This window comes from Hordeum vulgare, chromosome 4H, assembly GCF_904849725.1.
Source record: "Hordeum vulgare subsp. vulgare chromosome 4H, MorexV3_pseudomolecules_assembly, whole genome shotgun sequence".
Lineage (NCBI taxonomy): Eukaryota > Viridiplantae > Streptophyta > Magnoliopsida > Poales > Poaceae > Hordeum > Hordeum vulgare.
The window spans coordinates 365,261,000-365,282,750 of NC_058521.1; the positions used below are offsets into that span (position 1 = coordinate 365,261,000).

The 21,751-nt window shown below is 45.4% G+C and overlaps 2 protein-coding genes across 6 annotated transcripts; both read left to right on the plus strand.

The window, feature by feature from the left end:
* The first annotated feature begins 6,973 nt into the window (after positions 1–6,973).
* Positions 6,974–12,160, plus strand: LOC123448632 (serine/arginine-rich splicing factor SR34A-like). 5 transcript variants are annotated; one of them, XR_006631874.1, is made up of 15 exons: positions 6,974–7,086; positions 7,219–7,314; positions 7,653–7,718; positions 7,841–7,915; positions 8,005–8,134; positions 8,222–8,268; positions 8,359–8,416; positions 9,916–9,965; positions 10,209–10,265; positions 10,339–10,424; positions 10,504–10,596; positions 11,080–11,123; positions 11,207–11,278; positions 11,519–11,552; positions 11,686–11,744. XR_006631874.1 is itself a non-coding variant. In XM_045125592.1 (15 exons), the coding sequence occupies exons 2-14, from the start codon at positions 7,228–7,230 to the stop codon at positions 11,864–11,866; spliced, it is 885 nt and encodes a 294-aa protein (XP_044981527.1). In that variant the 5' UTR covers positions 6,977–7,086; positions 7,219–7,227; the 3' UTR covers positions 11,867–11,902; positions 11,992–12,160. The 5 variants fall into 5 exon arrangements, 4 of the variants coding, with proteins under 4 accessions (XP_044981528.1, XP_044981527.1, XP_044981526.1 ...); XM_045125592.1 differs by lacking the exons at positions 11,080–11,123; positions 11,207–11,278 and adding exons at positions 11,852–11,902; positions 11,992–12,160 and having other exon boundaries at positions 6,977–7,086; positions 11,686–11,772; XM_045125591.1 differs by lacking the exons at positions 11,080–11,123; positions 11,207–11,278 and adding exons at positions 11,852–11,885; positions 11,992–12,160 and having other exon boundaries at positions 6,977–7,086; positions 11,686–11,772.
* A 2,371-nt stretch (positions 12,161–14,531) lies between these two features.
* LOC123446483 lies at positions 14,532–15,609 on the plus strand. The gene is made up of 2 exons (XM_045123065.1): positions 14,532–15,034; positions 15,127–15,609. The coding sequence occupies exons 1-2, from the start codon at positions 14,564–14,566 to the stop codon at positions 15,550–15,552; spliced, it is 897 nt and encodes a 298-aa protein (XP_044979000.1). The 5' UTR covers positions 14,532–14,563; the 3' UTR covers positions 15,553–15,609.
* Positions 15,610–21,751: the final 6,142 nt, after the last annotated feature.

Sequence of the window (21,751 nt, forward strand, 5' to 3'; positions counted from 1 at the left end):
TGATCCGGACAGACTCGAATCAACGCGACCTGAGATGGGAATCCGATGACGTGGCATCATTAGCTGTTGATCACTGTAGCTTAATTACAATAATCACTGTAGCAAAAGTCGAGGATGTCACAAAGAGTCACATATAAATTATGAGTATGATTGCATTAAGGCCTTTGTTGAAATTGCAAGTTTTAATAAGTTTAGTGCTAAGTTTGGGCTTGATTCACAACTCCTTGTTGATTTCCTCAAATCTTTTGCTTCACATCTTAATATGCCTAAGGAGAACTGGATCAAGCATCATGAATCTTTTAAAGAGATTTGCAAAGAATATTAAATTGTTAATGATAATTGCAACATGCATGTTCCAATTCCTGAAAATGAAGTTTTATATAAGCATGTTAATTTTTGTGGAGTGGATAGACCTTGTGAAAGGCCTATGATTGAAGAAGAGAAGTATTGTAAGCAACATAAGCATGAAAGAACAATCACTTGAGTTAGAGGTTTAAATGAAATTGCTAGAGAATTGTGTGACCTTTATCCTTTTACTTGTGAACTTTGTGGTATAGAGGGTCACTTTAATTTTCAATGCATGTACTTTCAAAACATAACTGTTAACCAGCTGTGTGATAACATGATCACTTCTGATCTTTATGATGAACTTATGTTATTTTTGATGTGTGAAGAGTTATCAGAAAAAACTTCTTGGCTAGATGATAATGCCTTAGGAATAAACAACACTTTGCAAAAATGCCATCTCTATTGTGTTGTTAATTGCCATGAAAATGATTACATAAGTAAGATTAGAAAGGAGGGAACTTTACCAAAGCATAAAAATGTCTCTTATGTTTCCACTAATAAAAAATATAGTTTCTCCCAAGTTTCCCCTATCGTTTCTAATGATAAACCAGAAAATTTGGAGAAGCTTCCTCTCCAACCACTCCCTCCTAAGGTGAAGAAGAAGAAAAATAAGAGGAGGAAGATGAACAAGAAGGAAGAAGAATGGGTATCAACCTGGCCTGAGCATATTCCTCGCATCAACTTTTATCCTAACAAACATAAATTTATGGAGGATGGTGAGCTTGATTGCATTCATTATTATCTTGATGATAAGTCCGTAGGTACTATTGAAGATGATTTTGATTATGATATGCATGTTACTTATTGTGATTGCGAAGATGATGATAATCTTTCCCTAATAATAAAGCAGCTATTGCTTCTGCTGTCCGTCATAAAATTATCCTCAAAGTTGCGATATATTACACCCATGCCACCTATAAGTGGAAAACGATTCAGTTCGAAAGATTGGTCGTTGCCCTTGGTTCATATAAAAAAGCCCGCGTGGAGTCACCAGCGCTTGGACAGCGAAGTGGCTAGCATTGCTCTTTCCCCCACGGGAGAGCTAGGTTCGATCTCACGTACCTCCCTTTTTATCCTTTACTTTTTTATTATCCTCTTTTCTCTATAATAGCTGATGGGCTGCATGGGCCGAGTAACTCTCCCTTTAACTTATTTTTTTCAAGCAAATTCAAATGCTTTTTAAAATATTCATATCTTTCAAACCTCAACTCTAAATCTAAATGTTATATATGAAAATCCATCAGAAAAATATGTAGATTTCAAATATGCTATTATCTTGATGTTAGTAATTTCTAAAATTACATTTGGGGTTGCCTATTATATATGTTTTTCCTCATTTACGTAAACAAGGGTTTAGTGTTTATTCCCGTATTGTTTAAAGTGTCGTCGAGTGTGTGTATGGGGGTGATTTATTTTCTTCCGTTGCAACGCACGGGCATGTGTGCTAGTGCTACTTATGATCTTGAAAATCTTTTTGGTACCAACTTTGAAAATGGTTATATGGAAAGCTCTAAGCTTGGGAATGACAGGATTGCAAGTCCTTTACCCATTAGTGATGTGATAATTGATAATTCTTTTGCCAGTAAGAATAAAGAGAACATGTTTACAAATATAGTTGCTAGCAATAATAATGCTCTTCTCTACCATGATGATGTTATAACTCCTATCTATAGTGATTGTAACGATACGTATGACATAAGGAGAAATTATCCATATGAAACTGGTCATAATCACTTAGGTCGCCTAAGCCGGACAACCAAGTCGCCTAAACCCCAGACGAGCACCCTCATACCAAGCCGACATGCCACGAACGGGGTGGTCAGGGCACTTCTTGCCTACCAGGGTGACCTAGGTCGCCTAACCCGGACGACCAAGTCGCCCAAACCCCCGGCGACCACCCTCATACCTAGCCGCCACAAACAAGAACGGGGGGTTCGGGTACTTCTCGCCACCCCAACGACCTAGGTCGCCTAACACGGATGGCCAAGTCGCCCAAACCCCCGCACAACCACCCTCATACCAAGTCGCCACAAACAAAAACGGGGGGTTATGGCACTTCTCGCCTACCGAGGTGACCCTGGTCGCCTAACCCAGACGACCAAGTCGCCCAAACCCCAGACGACCACCCTCATACCAAGCCGCCAAGCCACAAACAAGGTGGTCAGGGCACTTCTCGCCTACCGGGGTGACCTAGGCCTCCTAACCCGGACGATCAAGTCGTCCAAACCCCCGACGACCACCCTCATACCTAGCCGGCACAAACAAGAACGGGGTTAGGGCACTTCTCGCCCACGCCGGCGACCTAAGTCGCCTAACCCGGACAACCAAGTTACCCAAATCCCCAATGACCACCCTCATACCAAGCCGCTGCCAACAAAAACAGGGGGGTAGGGCACTTCTCACCCACCCCGGCGACCTAGGGGAAGCCACTATGAATCAAAATTGCAAAGGAACTAGACATTCAATAGAGAAGTTAGGGATTTTTCTGCTCCATCGTGTTTTTCAACACACGCAACTATGAGAAAATTCAAACCACTTTCCGCCTGCACACGCCCATGTAGAAGCAGCAAAACACAAGTTTTGTTCCTTTTTAGTACGTTCTATGAGTGATCATGCTTCTGGTGATCCTTTAAGGAAGCAAAAGTCCTTCTTTTACAACACAATTTTGTCCCGCATTTTAGCTCAGCAGATAGTACTATTTCGTATTTTCAGGGCACACCAACAAACAATGTAAGATATTGTTCATCCTTACTTTTATTTCCTCTATCCAAAAAACAGGTATGATTGCTGCATATACATGCTATACAAACAATGCCTAGTTCCTTTATATCAAGGCCGACCATCTGCACACTTTAGAAGATAACAGGGGGAAGGAATTATTACAAAACTCTAGCATATTTGCTACTCTATAATATCATGTAAGCAACTCAATGAGCAAGGGCATTTTGTTTCAGAATCACTAATAGGTTCAGATTTTTACATGCTTTTCTTGTTCCTTTTTTATATCATGCAAGCAAACTCAAATGTTCCACTCCGGTTGAATAAACAAATATTTTCTACATTTAATGAGTTCCTTTTCTGTTTTGTTTGTTGAAGAATCCAGGGGCAAGACAGTAGGCAAGACACAAATCAAGAACTAGCAACATAATCTTCCATCGAGTTCTATAGGAGGCAAGAACATGACCAAAATTGGGGGGAAGATCCATTATATTGCAACAATTCCGTTCAGGAGGCAACTTTGCAACTACTAGAGCACAGTTGGTAGGTAGAGAGGGAGATAACTCAACTAGCTCAAATAGAACAATCTCATGATCGAAATTCTTTGGAAGGGCGTGTTACCTTTGCTGTTTTTTTTGGTGGGGATGACATTGCCCAGTTTTGGCAATTATTTTGCATAAGCTTTCTCCAGATTATTGCGTGAACAACACAAAAGAGTTGCACACAAGGTTGAGTTCTCCAAAATCTCCCAACATTTTTTCTGGCACTTTGTATGTGTTCTTCCTGCAGGGAAGTGGATAGCTTCCCCAATGCCTAGGACATGGCGTCCGGTGGCAGCTGGCGGAAGAAGAGAGTCGCTGACGAAGTCCTGGGTTATGATTTTGGGATGGATGGGAGATCACGTGAGGGGGAGAGGGCACCTATCGTGATTCTTTTTAACAACAACGACCGGAAAACGTGGGGCACGCAAGGATGGTGAACTGCCTTTTTGGCTCACGGGGTAAGGGGACCAACAGGAATCTTTTCCTAATTAGGCCAACTTCACCGCATGACCTCATTCTGTCCGGCTCCGTCCATTTGGGATAAAACAAACAAACAGGTCGGCCCAGCGCGAGACGGCCTGGACCCATGCTGTCCGTTTCGTGTCTGCCGCGACCCATTTTGAGCGCAAACTTGCGCGGGATTTGGGTCGCGGCGGACACCAAACGGACGCGCGTTCCTCCGCATCGGGGACGTGTGGCAGGCGGCCACCAACCTCCCACCCACTCGCATGAATGCGCACGAGCGGCCGGGCTCGCCTGTCCATCCGCCTAGTGGAAGGTCGCGATCCTTCTTAAATGAGGAAGCCGTGGACCGGTCGTCCACAGTTTCCATCGCCACGCCGTAGCCTCCTCGAAACCCGTCAGCCCCCTCGCGAAACCCTAGCCTCCTCATCGAGCTCGCTGGGCGCCGCAGCCATGGGTTTGTGGAACTACGGCCGCAAGGGCACCCACAACCGCGAGGCTAGCTCCTCGTCGGGACGCCGTCGTGGCTCCGTCAAGGAGGAGGCCGCATCGCCACCGCGCCAGGCCGCGGCTCCCTTCTCCATCGCTCCCAGGCCCGACGCCGGTCATCGCGGCCGGCAGTACCTCAGCGTTGAGGTCTGCCGCGCGCTACTGGGAGACGAGGATGCCGATCCCGTGGAGTGATGTCCACCTCCCCAACGCATGGCATCTCTCCGCCGACCGCGTCCCCATCCCTCCGTTGCCGACGAGCGGCCATGCGCGTCGCGAGGAGATCGACCGCCGTCGCCGCTTCCTCCCCGACGACCTTTATTACGACCCGAGGTACACCGCCGACAGTACCATGTGGGACACATGGCTCAGGGACGAGCACGACGTGCGTCGTGCCTCGTACTTCGCCGGGACGGTCGCGGGGCCGCGACGGGCACGGGAGGTGTGCGGGCGTACGCGGGTGCGCGGCATCACGCCCACGCCGTCGCCTTCGTCGTCTCCGTCACCACCTTCACCTCCTCGCATGACAGAGGAGGAGGAGGCCAGCCTCATTCAGCGCGTCGTGGAGGACTCCATGGCGACGCATGATGAGCGTCAATGGCCGGGCCTGGACCGCGCCATGGCCCTCTCTGCGGCCGGCGAAGTTGCCATCCCGAGCCGAAAGAGGAGAAGGAGGTGGTCGCCTTCCTTGCGGAGCTCGTTGGCGCGTCGTGGGGCTGGTCCTGCACCGCGCCGGAGATGGCGCAGGCAGTGGGGGCCGTGAACTGGTGCCCCATGTCGCCGCGGTCACCGGAGCGGGAGGCCTCGCCACGGGAGGAGGTGTTGCAGGCCAGCTTCCACCACGCCCCCGCGCACCAGGGACCGCCGGCCCACCTCTGGCCGCCGCCGCCCTACATCGACCTCGTCAGCGACGACGACGACACCGACGACCAGTGAAGACCGCGACGACGGGCAGGCTACTTTTTTTTTCTGTTAATTATGTCGAAAACTGGGCCGTTTTGTGGCCGTGAAAACTGGGCCTTTATAAATGTTTACTTATTAATGTTTTAAGCTTTTTAAACCGAGTTTATTTATTTTTAGTTGAGTTTTTATTTTTTTTAAATCAAGTCCGACGCGGACATGATTTGGGGCGCGACCGCGCGGTGGGCGCACGCACGACCCAACGGACAGAGCCGGACATGGGCGAACCCATTGCTATCCCAAACAGACAAAATCCGGCCAAACCGGACGTCCGTTTGGGGTCATGCGGTGGAGTTGGCTTAGAGCAACTCTAGCAGACCCCGCATCCCGCCCCGACCCAGAAAATAATCGCCAAGATGCGGGTCGGGGCGGAAAAACCTGCCCGATCAGACCCTGCATCCCGCTCGGCCCGCAAATATTTTTGCGGGGTGCGGCAAAATCTCGGCCCCAACCCACGTATTCGCGGGTTTCGTCCTCGCCGTTGCGGTGTCATGCATATAAGCGGAAGCGGTTGGTGGAAGGGACATTTCAGCCCGCGCGGAGTCTGAAAAAACATATTCCACGAATATGCTTTTTTATGGATCCGTTATGCAGGGTCTGCATCCGCGGCCATGCTCGTCGGCCTACAAAGACATTTTTCCGCGAACTGCAGATACGTTTTGCGGGCTGGACACATGCGGGAGTGTGCTGCCGCCAAATGCCTCCGAATAGGCGCGGGCGCTATGCAGCAGGGTCCTACTTTCTTATTGGGCTGGCTCCGCATGGGACGCTACAGGCGGGGGCGCCTGCAGAGCCGCTTAAGGGTGTGTTTGGTTTCAGGATGAGGTGGAATCGGACGGGTTGGTTCCATCCCTAGAAGCCGTTCTCGTGTTTAGTTGGGTTAGGAATCGGAATTGGTCGATGCTTCACCAAGTGATTACATCGATTTGGAGGAATCGACTCGTTATTCGTATGAGAAAGCAAAAAAGAAAAGAAATAACCAAGCAATTCTCACCGCGTTCACCCCCGCACCCGAACAAAAGTTTTCGTCGTTATTTTTTTGTGGTTATTTTTTCTCGTTTTCGTGATTAATTTTTTTCGTGGTTATTTTTTCATTTTCGTGATTATTTTTCGTAAATATTTGATATGTACTCAGGATCATATATTTTATTTGCATGTGTTGAAAATAGAAAGAAAATGTTGCTGAAAATTTAAATTATAGGCTTGTTAAATGCAAATAACTCTATTTGTTCAGATATGTAATCTCATCATTTATATCGAAGAGGTGAGTGGTATCAGATTCTTCTCATTTCATCTCTCCAACTAAACACCGGGACGGAACCAACCCATGACTTTTTTTATCATCAACTGAACACAAGGATGGAACCAACCGATGACTTCAGAACGAAACCATGACATTCCATGACTTTCGGTCCTCAAACCAAACACACCCTTACCCGGTCAGCCGGTCATAAACCCTTCTCCCTCCTCAGCCTCCTCTTTCCCTTCCCTTTCTCGAAAGACTGCGCGGCCGTGAAGCCAAACCCTAGCCTTCGCCCCCCCCCCTTTTAATCCACATCGTCTTCAGGTACGGCTTTTCCTCCCAGTCTCCTACCATCTTCTTTGTTGTTCCGTTTGGATTGGGGAGACGCGGGGGGCGACGTCTCTTTTGGTCGTGTTGCTCGTAGGATCTGACTGACACGCTCTTCTTTGGTTGCAGCGGGGAGGGATGAGCAGGCGCTGGAGCAGGACGATCTATGTTGGCAACCTCCCTGGAGATATCCGGGAGAGGGCGGTAGAGGACCTCTTCTACAAGGCATGTCAATTCATTTCTGTAATTATGTTGTAAATAAGGAGTATCTGTTAAGCCATGTTCGCTAGATTCAAACTCTGATGCGGTTATGCTTGTTCCCAAATTAAATTAGCAGTACGATTTGTGCAATTTAATGGGATGTAGAATATGGTACCGTTGTGCAAAAAGTAAACAGAGACAAGAGAACTATACTGATTTGAGAAGGCTGATGCCTCATTACATTCTGCCTTTCCTGAATCTCAAGTCAGGATATATGCTCCAGAATGTACTAGTTTTCTGCTGCTGAATTTGTGTGTATGATTTTGTGCAAAGGTCTAATATTGTCTGCTTTGTTCATGTAGTATGGCCGTATTGTTGATATTGACCTGAAGGTTCCTCCAAGGCCACCTGGCTATGCTTTTGTTGAGGTAATAATATACCACCTAATGCTCTTGATAGTGCTCACTCTATTTTGTTCTCCTGCTGAGACATCATTGCTGAATATGACGGAGGCACAAACTGATAGTTAAGCTTATATATAACTTTGTAGTTTGAAGATCCTCGTGACGCCGAAGATGCCTGTGCTGGACGGGATGGCTACAACTTCGATGGAAATCGTCTAAGAGTAACCACACTAGAGCCTTGACAACTTACTTCATTCAAGGCCTTTAATTTGTATATTTAATGCCCACTTCTGGTGTGTGGTGTGTGCAGGTGGAACCTGCTCATGGTGGGAGAGGCAGTGGTGGCCCCTCTCATGATCGTTCTGGCAGCTTTGGTGGTGGTGGTGGTGCCGGCGGCGGCAGTGGACGCCGAGGTGTCTCCAGGCACACGGATTACCGTGGTATGTTTTTTTATAAATAATATTTTGAATGATGCTAAGTACCCGGTCCTCTGCCAGCAAGCTTAATCTCTGCAATATTGTGAACAGTTCTGGTTACTGGCCTGCCTTCTTCTGCGTCCTGGCAAGATTTAAAGGTTTTATTATCACCTATCTTTCTTGATTTTAGCTGTAAAATGTTTCTTTCATCCGAGCAAGTAATATTTGCCTAAATAATCTCTGCTCAGGACCATATGCGAAGGGCTGGTGATGTTTGTTTCTCAGAAGTGTATCGTGAAGGCGGCGGTAAGCCTGATTTTGAGCACACCTTTAGTTTGTACTAATTGACTTTTGTTGATTTAACACCCATCATAACTGTTAAGAAGCAGTGAGCTTAATGTGATAACTCTGGAGCTGTTTTTACAAAGGAAAAATTCAGTCCCAGATCCATTCTGAAATTCCCATCTAACCCTCAACTCACATCCGATCATTTACCAGCACCTGCAAGAATAATTCCTCAAGCTTGTGAAATCTGAATAGAGCTAAGAAAAATTTAAAGCAAAATTCCTGTGACCAGCAAGTGCATTCTATTAATAGTTATTCAAGACACTTTTGTTCCGTTTGTCCAGAATCCCAATGCTTAATCAAATCTGACAAAACTAAGCACTCATATTACCTGAAATGTTCCACAACAAAGTACTGTTATTTTCTGTTTATATTTCTGAGAAGTGGGATTTTCTTCCTTAGGACCAGTGATTTGTTCCCTTTGTGTTTCTGTTGATGGCAGCAGCTCCTACCTAAAAAGCATGGATACGGCGACACGAACACGGCGACATGCATATGGGGACACGGGATACGGCATTTTCCAAAAACAGCCCATCAGGGACACGGCAAGTATATATAAAAATAAATATAAATATGCCATGTAATATAGAGTTAAAGACAGAAAAATGAGAAATAAATAAATATAAATATGTCATGGCTGCCCGAAAGTTAGGATTCCTTGCAAGATTGAATGGAAGCCCTGCAACATGGAACAACAAATGAAGTCAGCAAAATTACCATGCTTGAGCAATGAGCAGTCAATCAGCATAGGGAAGCAGTAACAGCAAGGACATGGCATGGCGAGCAGGAACAAATACAACAATGGCATGGCGAGCAGCAAAAGCAACAGCAAGCAGCAGATCCATAGCAAGTCCATTCAAATAGATGAAAGAAAGAGATCGAGGACTCGAGGTTACCTGCTCCTGCTTGGTTTCTGTTGGGAGGAGGCGGCTGCACTTGGGGAACAGCACGGTTGAGTGCAGGCGACTCCATAGGCGGCGGCAAGTCAAGTTGCTGGCGGTGGCGGCGAGTTCAGGAGCTGGGAACCCCTATTTGTGGCGTCGACTATTTGCAAAAGAAAGCGGTGTGCTGCAGTGTAGTTGGGCCTCCCGAGTCCCACACGTGTCCCCAACGTGTCCCAGCCGTGTCCTCCTTTCTTTTTCGTCTTTTTAATTCGTATTTCAGGAAATACAGTGGGATACGCGTGTCCAGCCGTGTCCTAGCGTGTCCCCGTGTCCCGCCGTATCAGCACAGCAATTCGGCAAGTTTGGCCGTGTCCATGCTTCCGAGGCTCCCACTGTACTATAAGGCACCTTTTGACCATGTGCATGCTATGTCATATTTCATAGTTTTGTGGCTTTATGCTTTTTAACATTTACTGCCATGCCAATTTTTGTTTCCTTTATGCATATAGTACTCTGAAGCAATAATGATTCCTTTTATATTTTAGTGTCTTGACCTGTATTTTTATATTGTTACAGGCACCATAGGGATTGCTGACTACACAAACTATGATGATATGAAATATGCTGTGAGTCCATATTAATCTGTTCTATTGTATACTCTGATCCATTTGTCCATTTGTATCAAGGATTTCATCTAATGACCATATCTGATTCTAATTTGGATGCCTGAAAACACCATAACTATTGCACTGTATAGGAATATGTTGTACCGTTACTGTGTTATAATTAGTGGTTTAGTTCTTGTCGTTCTCTTTCTATGTTTATGATTTTCTAATTACACCGTCTTGGCTGTTGACTATCATTTGCAGATAAAGAAACTGGATGACACTGAATTTAAGAATGCATTTTCTAAAGGTTATATAAGGGTAAGCACTTGCTTGAATCTGGGTCAGTCCTGGGAATCTGATTCATGAGGTTAACCACGTGCCTTCTCTGCAGGTGAAGGAATACGATGGCAAACGTGGGCGCTCCTACTCACGTAGCCGGAGCCCAAGTCGTAGCCGCAGCAAAAGCAGGAGCCCAAGGTTTATATATTGTATTATGATGGTGTCCTTGTTATTCTGTTTTATAAGTGTCTTAGTTGTATGGAATTGTTATATGCAGTAAATCTCCCAGGGCTCGCTCAGCATCTAGGTCCAGATCAAGGTCTCTTTCTTCCCGTTCTCGGTCAGCATCGAAAGGACGTTTTCCGTCAAGGTAATAGTAATATACATAGATTTTATTAGATTCCCAACCACCAAAATAGTACTCTGCTATCCTTTCAGGTGTACAATATGATCTAGGCTTCCTGTCATATTTACTTGTATTCTATATTTGTTGATACATTTGCAAAGAAGCTTGTTAATTTGAAAACAATTGTGTACTAAAGAATTTTTTTTTTGAGGAATCACCGGGATTTTGGGGGGTGGGGGTGGGGGTGGGGGTGGGGGGGTGGGGAGAATGGGTTATTCTTCTGTCATTCAGCCTATTGGCTGCAGTAGTTCATTTTTTTGATTATGTTCCCTGACACCTATGATAATGTTGGCACATGATACTCTTGGACTGCATGGAGATTTCCTTTTAAGAACTCAGTTTATGCTACAAACGATATGAACTGCTTAGCTTCTTGTGTTTTTTGAAGACTTGATTATCTCTTCATTTTATCTGGGATTGTGCGGCGATCTGGGGATTGCACTTTAGGATATTGAGGATGGAATTTTCTACAACTGTGTTGGTTGTATGAGGTATGCTCATTTATTGAGAGCTTCTATGGAAAGCTGAAATGACCCTATTTCTTACCTAATGTACTGTAACTGATTGCCATCAGAGCTTGGGCATAGCGCATTTTTTGGAATTCTGGACATAAGAGCATTAAGGATTGACGATATGGATTATGATGGTACAGTGACTAGGAATATTCAGTGATTAGGAATGAGTTTGCTTCCTACTTGCACTCTCCACATGGTTGTAGTTTGCATGCACTAATTGCATTCAGTACCAGATGTTAGCATTTCCTTGAGCTCTTTTCGCTTTCATTTGGTTAGTCCGATGTCGGGTGAGGCACGAAGGCTTTTTGGACCCAAGCTGATAAAGGGGCATTCTAGATATTGAATTCCGTTGTTTGTGGAACTTTTTGCAGATCACCAGCAAGATCCAAATCCCCAATTGCTTCTGTAAGTTTCTTTATGTTTACTTATGTTGTTTCTACCCTAATGTTTGTGTATCTTTTGCAGATCACCAGCATCATGGATCTCTTTCATTTTAGTTTTTGACTTGTGTTGTTCCTACTCTAATGTTTGTTCCCAGCCAGCAAACGGTGTAGTGACAAGTTCAAGGGCAAGCCCAAAGAAGCACAGTCCAAGCAGGAGCCCATCTCGTTCACGGTCACCTGAAGTAAATATTGTTCCTTGTCTACATTTCTCTTGAAGATCATGGCATGGCTGCTCTGGTACTAACCTTTCCACATTTTCAGGTGAAATCTGAATAGAAGCACTGCACCGCAGCAGGTGAGGCGTGTGCTCAGGTCTAGATATTTGTTGTCCTCTATGCTTTCTTGAGAATTACCTGGATGTCAGCAACTGTCCAATGAGTATCGTTTTGTTGTATTAACAGTGTGAACTTGTATTGCTGAAGACATCGAACTTGAGCACTATCATGCTGTAGCCTGCAGCCAGTCTTTCATTCAACTAGTATTTTGTCTGTTAAATGGTATCTTGTGGATTCTTTTCAAAAATTCATGTAAGACGTTTGTGGATTCAATGTCTCAGGTTTTTCTTTCCAATGTTCTGTTACCTGCGTTTTACCCAATCTACTCATATAAGCTCCTATTCTGTTCTGAATCCATTGAAGTTCTTTGTCCCAAGTCAAACATAAGTTTGAAAGTCTAGAAAAATATATGAATGTTTTTAACACTACCTTCACCGGTCCTTCATGAAATACATTTGTTGTAAAGAATCTTTTTGTTTAGGACAACGAAAAACTTCAATTAATTTGAGGCGGAAGTAGTAATAAGCAATTCATGGAGCGTTCAGTGTGCCTCCATAAAACTGACCTCGTTGGCAGTTGTGTAAACCGCACGCCTTTGCCTGCTTGAGTTAACTAACATGTAAGTACTACTAATTATGGGGAATCTCCCCTTGTCTAAACCGCACGACTTTGCCTGCTTGGCAAGCGTCGTGTCTGTCTTCTCCGCTTCCCGAACAAAAATCTCTCGATGGGGTGCGCCTGTTCCATCTGTATATATATACCTTGATCATCTAATGAAAGGACAACCAGACGGATTACTGTTCATTACTTGTCTCTTGTTTTTATTTTATAACAAGTTATCAGCACGCTCCTGCGGAGCGATCCTATCGGCAGGCATGACTCCTCAAAGAGCAGCGGCGGCGAGCGACTCATGGCTGGAAAAAGGAAATCAAAAGAATAACAGAGAGCGTCATGCTGTGTTGGTTCAAGTGATGAATGCGCAAGCATAATAACGAAGTCGTTCTCCATTATTCCCTCGGTTTTTAGGCACACCAACAATCAAATGATGCAAAGGGAACAAGGTAACAGATCCTTTACTTTATCTTGCACTGGAATACGTGAATCTTGTCGCTGTCCATCCAAATAGAAAACAAAAACGGCTCCGCACGCAGCGGCGTCCTTCGGCCTCAGCGCTAGCGAAGGCGGCATCCAACCGTGAAATGGTGTGGAAGACCGAGACGACGACGCGGCCACCGCGCCGCAGGACGCAGCCACAGCGCCGCGGCCGCCTGCGCCTGGGTCGTGGCATCGTCGCCTGGCTGCGCTCGTCCGCGCCGTGATCGGCAGTGCCAGGCCGTGGCCGCACCCGCTCGTGCCGTGGCTGCCCGTGGCAGGCTGTGGCCGCAGCCGCCCGCGCTGTGCCGCCCGGCCGCCGGCCGCGCCAGGCCGTGGCCGCACCTGCCCGTGCCGTGGCTGCCCGCACCCGGCTCGCTCCAGGCCGTGGCCGCAGCCGCCCGCGCCAGGCCGTGGCCGCTGCGGCGACGGTTACGGGATGGCCACACAAGAGGAAGAAAGAGGGAAATTGAGTAATGCTACGTCAACATAGGCTTACTTAAAATTTTACGTACAAACTGATGCGTAAGATTGTGATTGGTAATTGAAGGATGAGGGGCCCCAACCTCACTGAAAATCAGGGGAAGAGAAGAAGAGTAATGCTACATCTACATAGGCTTACTTAAATATTTTACGTACAAACTGATGTGTAAGATTGTGATTGATAATTGGGGGATGAGGGGCCCCACCCTCACTGAAAATCAGGGGGAGAGAAAAATTAGTTTGGAAGGTTAAGTAAACCTTTGTAAGTCTTTGTAGGTCTAGCATTATTGTTATTGAGTAATGCTATGTTTAGAGAGGCTTTTCAATTACTGTAATCTTTTTTGGATTTTATATCCTTTTTTCTACATGCGAAAAGATACAATTGCCACTGTGGCTAAAATATAATTTGATACTGTACAAATCTGCTCTTTACAAGGCTGTATCCAACCGAAGCAACTAATTAACAGGGAACAAATCATATCCCTTTCTTCACGTAGCTTTACACAATGAAACCAACTATACTAACAAATTATAAGTTGGTTCTGTTGCTCATGGCTAGAGGAGAGGTGGATCCACCGCCGGTTGCCAAGCCATCAACTTCGATGACCCCCGGACAACGAGGCTTCACACAAATGGCCGCCGAGATAATTCCACAGACCGCCGGACACGGAGGCGCCTCTTGCGTCCATGGCTCACCACAGTCTGCTCCAGATTGATCGTATATGATCTCCCCTCTCTCCCATCCCACCCCAAACACACAGTGCCACACAGGTCCAGAGTTTGAATCTCTTGTCATGCTACACTTGTAATAACCCCTGCAACTGCAAGACCATGATGAAAACATAATTATCAGGATTCAACAGTATAAAGTTCTAAAATTATCCAAATCTTTGAACCATATGGATGAATACTTGTAGGTGGATCATGAATGCAATGCTCATGGCAAGATGGTACACCTAGTTTTATTGGAAAATGAAAAATCAAACAATGTGTTACTTGTTTCCTTACGTAACAGAATGATAGTCAGAATGATGCCCTTATGTCCCCTCCATTACTAAAAATCTTTATTTGTTTCCCAAGTAGGTCTTGGCTGGTGGCTACAAATGGTACATATGTATCAACTATGGAAGGAAGTGTTGATTGGTCCCAGATTGAGATAGCACCAATGAATGATGAAGAAATTGATGTTCCCATAACAGAAGAGAACATGTGCTCGGTGCTTGGTACCAATGATGAACCCGAGCATCGGAAAACTGTATCTGAAGCAGTAATGAAAGCCCGCATTGCAGATGTTGATGCATGTGTGGCTGATATTGATGAGGATTTACCTGCCGATGCGACTCTTCCTGTGCGTGACCATATACCCGAAGAGGATCACTTTTGGTATGATAAGGAACATCCTCTGATAGAGGAAGGATCTTTGTTTCGTTCAATGAATGAGTTCAAGATGCTCATGAGAACATTTGCTATTAGAGGCAAGTTTGACATCAAGATAAAGGATAGTGACACTACTAGATTTTTGGGTCATTGTAAAGGAAATGCATGTCCTTGGAGAATAACTGCTAGGACAATAGAAGATGGAAAAACAGTCAGGGTACATACTTGTCATACACGCATCATTTTTTATGTTGAAACTATTTTTTAGAAATTACTTGCAACTGATCTGTGGTATTGTGTTTTTTGCAGGTTAATAAGATAGTAAAGCCTCATAAGTGTTCATCAACCGCTACAGTGATTACAAGCATGGCAGACCAAGCATGGGCGGCAGAAAAGGCAATGGGGTATCTTCAAACTGAACCAAACATTGGTTCCAGTGAGCTCCAAAAAAATCTACAAGCCGAGTTCAAATGTACTATTGGGTATCATACTGCTAACAAGGGAAAAGAAAGGGCCAAGAGTAGTTTATATGGGACCTGGGGAAAAAGCTTTCAGTCTTTATTGAACTTCAAAGCTGAGATTGATAAAAGATCTCCCGGTAGCATTGTCGAGGTTGATGTCAAGAGGGAAAGAGGTGAAGTGCATTTCCGTAGATTTTTTATGGCACTTAAGCCATGCATTGATGGCTTCTTGGCTGGTTATAGACCATATGTTAATATAGACTCCACATTTTAACTGGAAAATGGAATGGTCAATTAGCAGCATGTACAACGTTAGATGGACAAAATTGGATGTTTCCTTTAGCGTTTGGTTTCTTTGGTACACAGACCGAGGGTGACTGGATTTGGTTTATGCAACAACTGCATATGGCAATAGGACATCTTCAAACTCTAGCTATTTGCACTGATACATGCAAAGGGTTGGAAAATGCAGTTAAAATTGTGTTTCCTCAAGCTGAGCAAAGGGAATGCTTTAGGCATCTAATGGCAAACTTAAAAAAAAGTTTCATGGGGATGTTTTTGGTCGCATGTGGCCAGCAGCCAAGGCTTATCGGCTCGAAACACTTAACTATCATATGGGCAAGATATTTGAAGCTGAACATGCAGTGAGTGCCTACTTGTGTATCTATCATAACTTAAAGTGGATGAGATGTGACTTCAACACAGAAATAAAATGTGATTACATTCACAATAATCTAGCAGAGTGCTTCAATAGCTGGATCAAAGGCACAAAGGAGCTGCCCATCGATGAGCTAGCCGATGCAATAAGAGATAAAATTATGATACTTGTTTATAGAAGGAGAAGCATTGGGGAAATGCTCCAGGGAGAGATATTGCCTGCCATCATTCAACAAATAAATAATAGAACTAGGCAACTTGACCATTTGGTTGTTGGAAGATCAACCGGAGAAAGTTGTGAGGTCAAGGACACTAGCAAGAATAATCTTAGGCATGTTGTGAAGATAGGCAACCGTGAGTGCACTTGCCTAGAATGGCAACACACTGGAAAATCTTGTGAGCATGCACTTGCATTCCTTATAGAGACGGCTGATGTAAACTTTCAACCCTATGTACATGAGTACTACTCCGTGAGTAGGTTCCGGGCTGCCTATGCTGGAGAGATTGAACCAATCACAAACAAGTCTCAATGGCCTCATGTTAATATAGATTCCGAGATGGTGCCACCGGTTTTAAAGAACTCTATTGGGAGACGTAGGAAACAGAGAATCAAAAGTTGCCTTGAAGATGGTGGTGTTGGTGGCAGCAAACGGAAGAAAAAAGATGATAATGGCAAAACAAATGACCAAGAAGGAGGTGACAAAGAGAAGGAAAAATAAAAGAAGAGATTTGGCAGCAAAAATAGGTGTAAATAATGTGGGATATTGGGGCACAAGAAAGCAACTTGCAAACAAAAGGAAGCTAAAGAGAGGTAACCCATGCACTAGTATCTCGTCTACATTAGTATCAAATTAGTACTATTATACCATTTGTAATATCCGGTGTGATTAAAATTTCTAGTGACGTGTCTGTTCACGAGCTCCCTCCAGTTGTTGTTGCGACACCTACACGCACAACAACAATCACATTGCCTCCCGACCTTCATAATAGCCCTGGGCCTATCACAAGGAGGTAACTATTATATCTATCGTATGCACATTTGATTCATGCAAAAGAAAATACCTACTTTTATAACATTGGTGTGTAAACATGCAGGAGGCTTGCTATGGCCATAGCTGAAGACGATGCGTCACAGCCATCTCGGACAAGTACTATTAATTCTATAGCATCACCTACTTCTCACTTCCCTTCACACTCTACGACATGCAAGAAAAAATGACCTCAAGGAGGAAGAAGCTCTAATTCTAGTGCACTGAACTCTTATTTTAAATTCTGAGAGATGTTTAAATTTGTCAATTTCAGAGATATTTAGTCGGAAAAAATATATTTTTTGCTTGAGGTAAACTCGGATTAATTTATCACGCCATTTGAATCGAGCAACCTTTTTGGGGAATCAGTTCGTGATTTTGGTGTGATATACTCTCTCAATTCCATGTGCTAAGTGAACATATGTTGTTAGTCCATTCTTTTATCTGCTGTCAATCTCCAACCAAGTGCATATGTCAAGATGCAAAGCATGTATATAGATCTCTAACCTGTGACTAAAGGAGATCCAACAAGATATGAAGCATATATATGTTCAAGTGTGACAAAATTTAAGTCTGAAGTAGTACCAGCTCCATGATTGAAGGAGTAACAGCTGCTAGGGTAATTAGTACTATCAACATGGTAGTCCAGCATAGCTGTTACTGGCAACGCAACGAGTTCACACACAAAAAGTTGTAAATCCATTAATCACTGAATGAAGTTAGTATTTACCACCAACTAGCACGCCATCTACGGCTCTGAGCTGCAGCGGGAGTCACCGCGGCGGGCCGCCGAGCAGCAGCAGGAACCGCCGCGCCGGGCCGCCGAGCAGCAGCGGAAGCCGCCGTCCCGAGCCGGGTTGTCAAGATCCAGATGCAGCTAGAGCCGCTGCACCAGGCTACTACTGGGGCCACAGTGCCGTCGTCGGCTGTGACAGCCCTAGACCGACGCTCCAGAAGATTCCCCTTTTATTTCGTTGCCGCTGTGGGATTAGATTGTTTGTCGCACTGATCATCACATCATGCACATCATCTGCATTGCATCGGCACTCCGTTGCCGCCAGTTTTCAAAACGTGCATCAGTTATTAGTTGCCGGTTCTCTCTGGTTTCGTCATTGACCATTTTGAGCCCGACCACACTCGCACGCGCTCGCGACATCGTTAAAATCTTGTTTTTAAATGTGTTCAAAAAATATTCTCGGATTGGGTTGAAACTTGGCGTGCGGTCTTAATACAATGTAGGTAGGACACCTGCCAAATTTTGTCGCAATCAGAGTCCGTTTGATACCCGAACGGTTGACCGTAGCGGCACCGTCATCGGTTTATCGTCGGACGTTTTCCGGTGTTTAAAATCTTGTGTCACGGGCCGCTAACTTCCCTCTCTTCTTAGCTCACCACCACTCTACACATCCCACCTAGCCACCCCTCCGTTTCGGACCGTCCGATCAAGATCCGATGGCCCGAAAACGATGCAAACCCCCTAACCCTAGCCCCATTCATATTTAAGCACCCTATCGTGCCTAATAAGGACCTAACCCCTCCCCACCTCAATTTCTGAGCCCCTACTAACCCTAGCCGCCACTTGGCAGTGCTCCTCACTCCCCCAGCCGCTAGGCCCACCAAGCCCATGTGAGGCCCGCCACGGGCCCGGATCAGGCCGCCGCCGCCAACCGTAGTCCCAAGCGGGAGCTCCTCCCGTGGCGCTAGAGGATCCCGAGCCCGTGTGGCCGCCGCTCGCCGAGCTCCGCTAGACCCGGCCTCCCCGAGCCTGTCTCCCCGTTGGTCCGCCGCCGGCCGACCACCGAAGGGATGCTGGAGCGCCGCCCTCGCCGGACCCAGGCCGATGCCCCGAGCTCCCCGCCATGGCGTGAAGCAGCCGACGACCCTGCAGCCTCTCCACTCTTCCTCGCCACCGAGGCTCCGCCCGTGCCGGAGGTCCGCTCCGTCCCTGCCGGAGGTGTGCTACGCCGCCCGCAACTTCTCGCATCGCCGACCGCGTCGGCGAGCTCCAGCCGCCGTGCCCTTGTGCTCGGGAGCAGAGAGTTCCGTGGCATTGGCTGCGCTATCGTAGGCTGGAGCCAGCGCTCGGTGGGCCTTGCCCCCACGCGGCCCAGCCAGCCCATCTTCAACGCCTCCCGTGGCCTAGGAACGCCGCACAGCCGGCCCCTGCACCAGATCCGTGAGATCGAGCCGGCCCGAGGCCCAAGGTGAGCGTCACATCCCTGTCTGACGCCTCGTGTGTGATTTAACTATCTAACGTGTGACACTCTCAACTTTTGCTACAGTGTTGAATGTAATTAAGCTACAGTGATCCCACACTAATGATGCCACGTCACCGTGAATTCTATCATTGATCTCGAGTTAGTCGAGACCGAGTCGAATTCGAAATTTAAAAAATAAGTCGAACGAAAAAAAAGGTTTCGGATCTTAAAATAAAAATGTCGGATGGGTTACAAATATTCCTTAATTATTTATAGAATTTAATCAGGCATTTTTCAAATTAATTAAAAACCCTATATGTTTAAAACAGAAACTATATAAAAAATAAAAAAACAAAAAAAAACCCAAAAGGCCTGGCCCAACTGTTCACATTTATTTGAGAGGAATTCTTCTAAACCGGATACTGTTCACATTTATCTGAGAGGAATTCTTCTAAACCGGCATTGCAAACAAGTGTATCAAACTCACCCTTGAAACCTGCTTCGATCATGAACTCATCGGAAGGCCATTCACATGGTTGTACCGGTGCGTCCCTTAGTTGAAAAGGTTCGGGCTCCCGAAAGGAAAGACGAGGACCCTTCTTACTTGAGGAACTACCATGAAATTTCCTCCTGAACATAATTTCGTTTTGCTGAAATTTTTGAAGTTGAGGAGAAAAGTGAATAAAGACCCACCACACCTTGTAGCAACTACTCCTACTAGTGCCTAGAGACCGTATCACGCGCTAAAACTACTTGGAACCAGCTAAAATCAACATTTCTAGCTCAAGAACAGGGTCACCAAGGTAGCAAGAATACGCGAAGGATAAAGCACTAGAGCAAAAACTAATTGGACCAATGGAGGAGTCACTTACCAAGGAGTAATTTCCCCAAAAAGGTTCGGAGAATGGTGCTTTGAGCAAGGAGATCGAAAATCACAGCCAAATGAGCAAGAACGCGGGTTTGAGCCGCGAAACAATTTTTTCTGGAGGTGGAAGAAGAGGCTAAGAGCTGGAATGAGTGGAGGGGGTGCTTGTGGGCCCCACAAGCTTGCACCCCGCCACCAGGGGGTAGGTGGCGGTGGCAGGGCTTGTGGCCCACTGGTCTGGCCCCCAGGCCAGCTCTCAGGCCCAGAAATTTTCAAAAATTCCAGAAAAAGTCATACTAAATTTTCAGGACCATCGAAGAACTTTTATTTTTGAGGTATTTTTCTCCGGGACGCTAAAACAGAAAACAGGAAAAACTAAACTAATTCTATCATTTTTCTTCTAAGCAAAAGAAAATGAAAGCTCAAAACAGAGGTATGTCACTCTTTGAATCGCAAGAGAGAACGGAGAATTTTCGAATAGCCACTAAGTCACCTCAATGGGGATATGTATATCCCCAACAAGAAAATCATACTTTATCTTGACATGAGGAATAGGGCATTCAAAGCTCCCAATAAGAATCGATGAAGTCTTTCCGATAGCATTGATGCAATGTACTTGATATCGTTTCTTCGGAAAGTGCATTGTGTGCTCATTACCGTTGACGTGGAAAGTGACATTGCCTTTGTTGCAATCTATAACAACCCCTCAGTGTTTAAAAAGGGTCTTACGAGGATGACAGCCATGGCATCGTCCTCGGGAATATCCAAGATAACAAAGTCTGTTAAGATAGTGGTGTTAGCAACCACAACAGGCACATCCTCGCAAATGCCGATAGGGAAAGCAGTTGATTTGTCGGCCATTTGCAGAGAAATTTCAATGGGTGTCAACTTATCCAATTCAAGTCTATGATAAAGAGAGAGCGGCATAACACTAACACCGGCTCCAAGGTCACATAAGGCAGTTCTTATGTAGTTTCCGTTAATAGAGCAAGGTATAGTGGGCACTCCGGGATCACCAAGTTTCTTAGGAGTTCCACCTTTAAAAGTGTAATTGGCAAGCATGGTGGATATCTCAAGATATGGTATCTTCCGTTTATTAGTCACGATATCTTTCATGTACTTGGCATATAGAGACATCTTGAGCATATCAGTTAACCGCATCTGCAGAAAGATGGGTCTTATCATCTCAACGAAGCGCTCAAAATCCTCATCATCCTTTTTCTTGGATGTCTTAGGAGGAAAGGGCATAGGTCTCTGAACCCATGGCTCTCTTTCTTTACCATGCTTCCTAGTAGTGAAGTCATTCTTATCGTATTTCTTAGGTTGTGGGTTATCAGGATTAACCGTAGGTTCAATCTCCACATCCTCATAGTTGCTAGGTTGAGCATTATTATGAACATCACTGTCCATATTGTCACTAGGTTCATGTTCATCACCAGATTGTGTTTCTGCATCACACGCAGAAATATCATTAGGTTCTTCATGTGTGACAATATTTGGTGAACTCGCATGCAGGTTTCTGTCATCCTTCTTCTTCTCCTTAGGATAACTAGGTGTATCGACATTGATTCCATGAGAATCTTGATCAATTCTCTTAGGATGACCTTCAGGATACAAAGGTTCCTGAGTCATTTTGCCTCCTCTAGTAATGACTTTGACAGAGTTGTCATTTAATTCATTGAGCAAGTCATTCTGAGCTTTAAGTACTTGTTCTACCTGAGTAGT

Excerpts from the sequence above, each read along its gene's own strand:
- LOC123446483 (XM_045123065.1), top strand. The coding sequence starts at position 14,564 with ATGGAAGGAAGTGTTGATTGGTCCCAGATTGAGATAGCACCAATGAAT. Across the intron at positions 15,035-15,126 it reads AAGATGGAAAAACAGTCAGG|GTTAATAAGATAGTAAAGCC; the intron begins GTACATACTTGT and ends TGTTTTTTGCAG.
- LOC123448632 (XM_045125590.1), top strand. The coding sequence starts at position 7,228 with ATGAGCAGGCGCTGGAGCAGGACGATCTATGTTGGCAACCTCCCTGGA. Across the intron at positions 8,135-8,221 it reads CAGGCACACGGATTACCGTG|TTCTGGTTACTGGCCTGCCT; the intron begins GTATGTTTTTTT and ends TATTGTGAACAG. Across the intron at positions 8,269-8,358 it reads CGTCCTGGCAAGATTTAAAG|GACCATATGCGAAGGGCTGG; the intron begins GTTTTATTATCA and ends ATCTCTGCTCAG.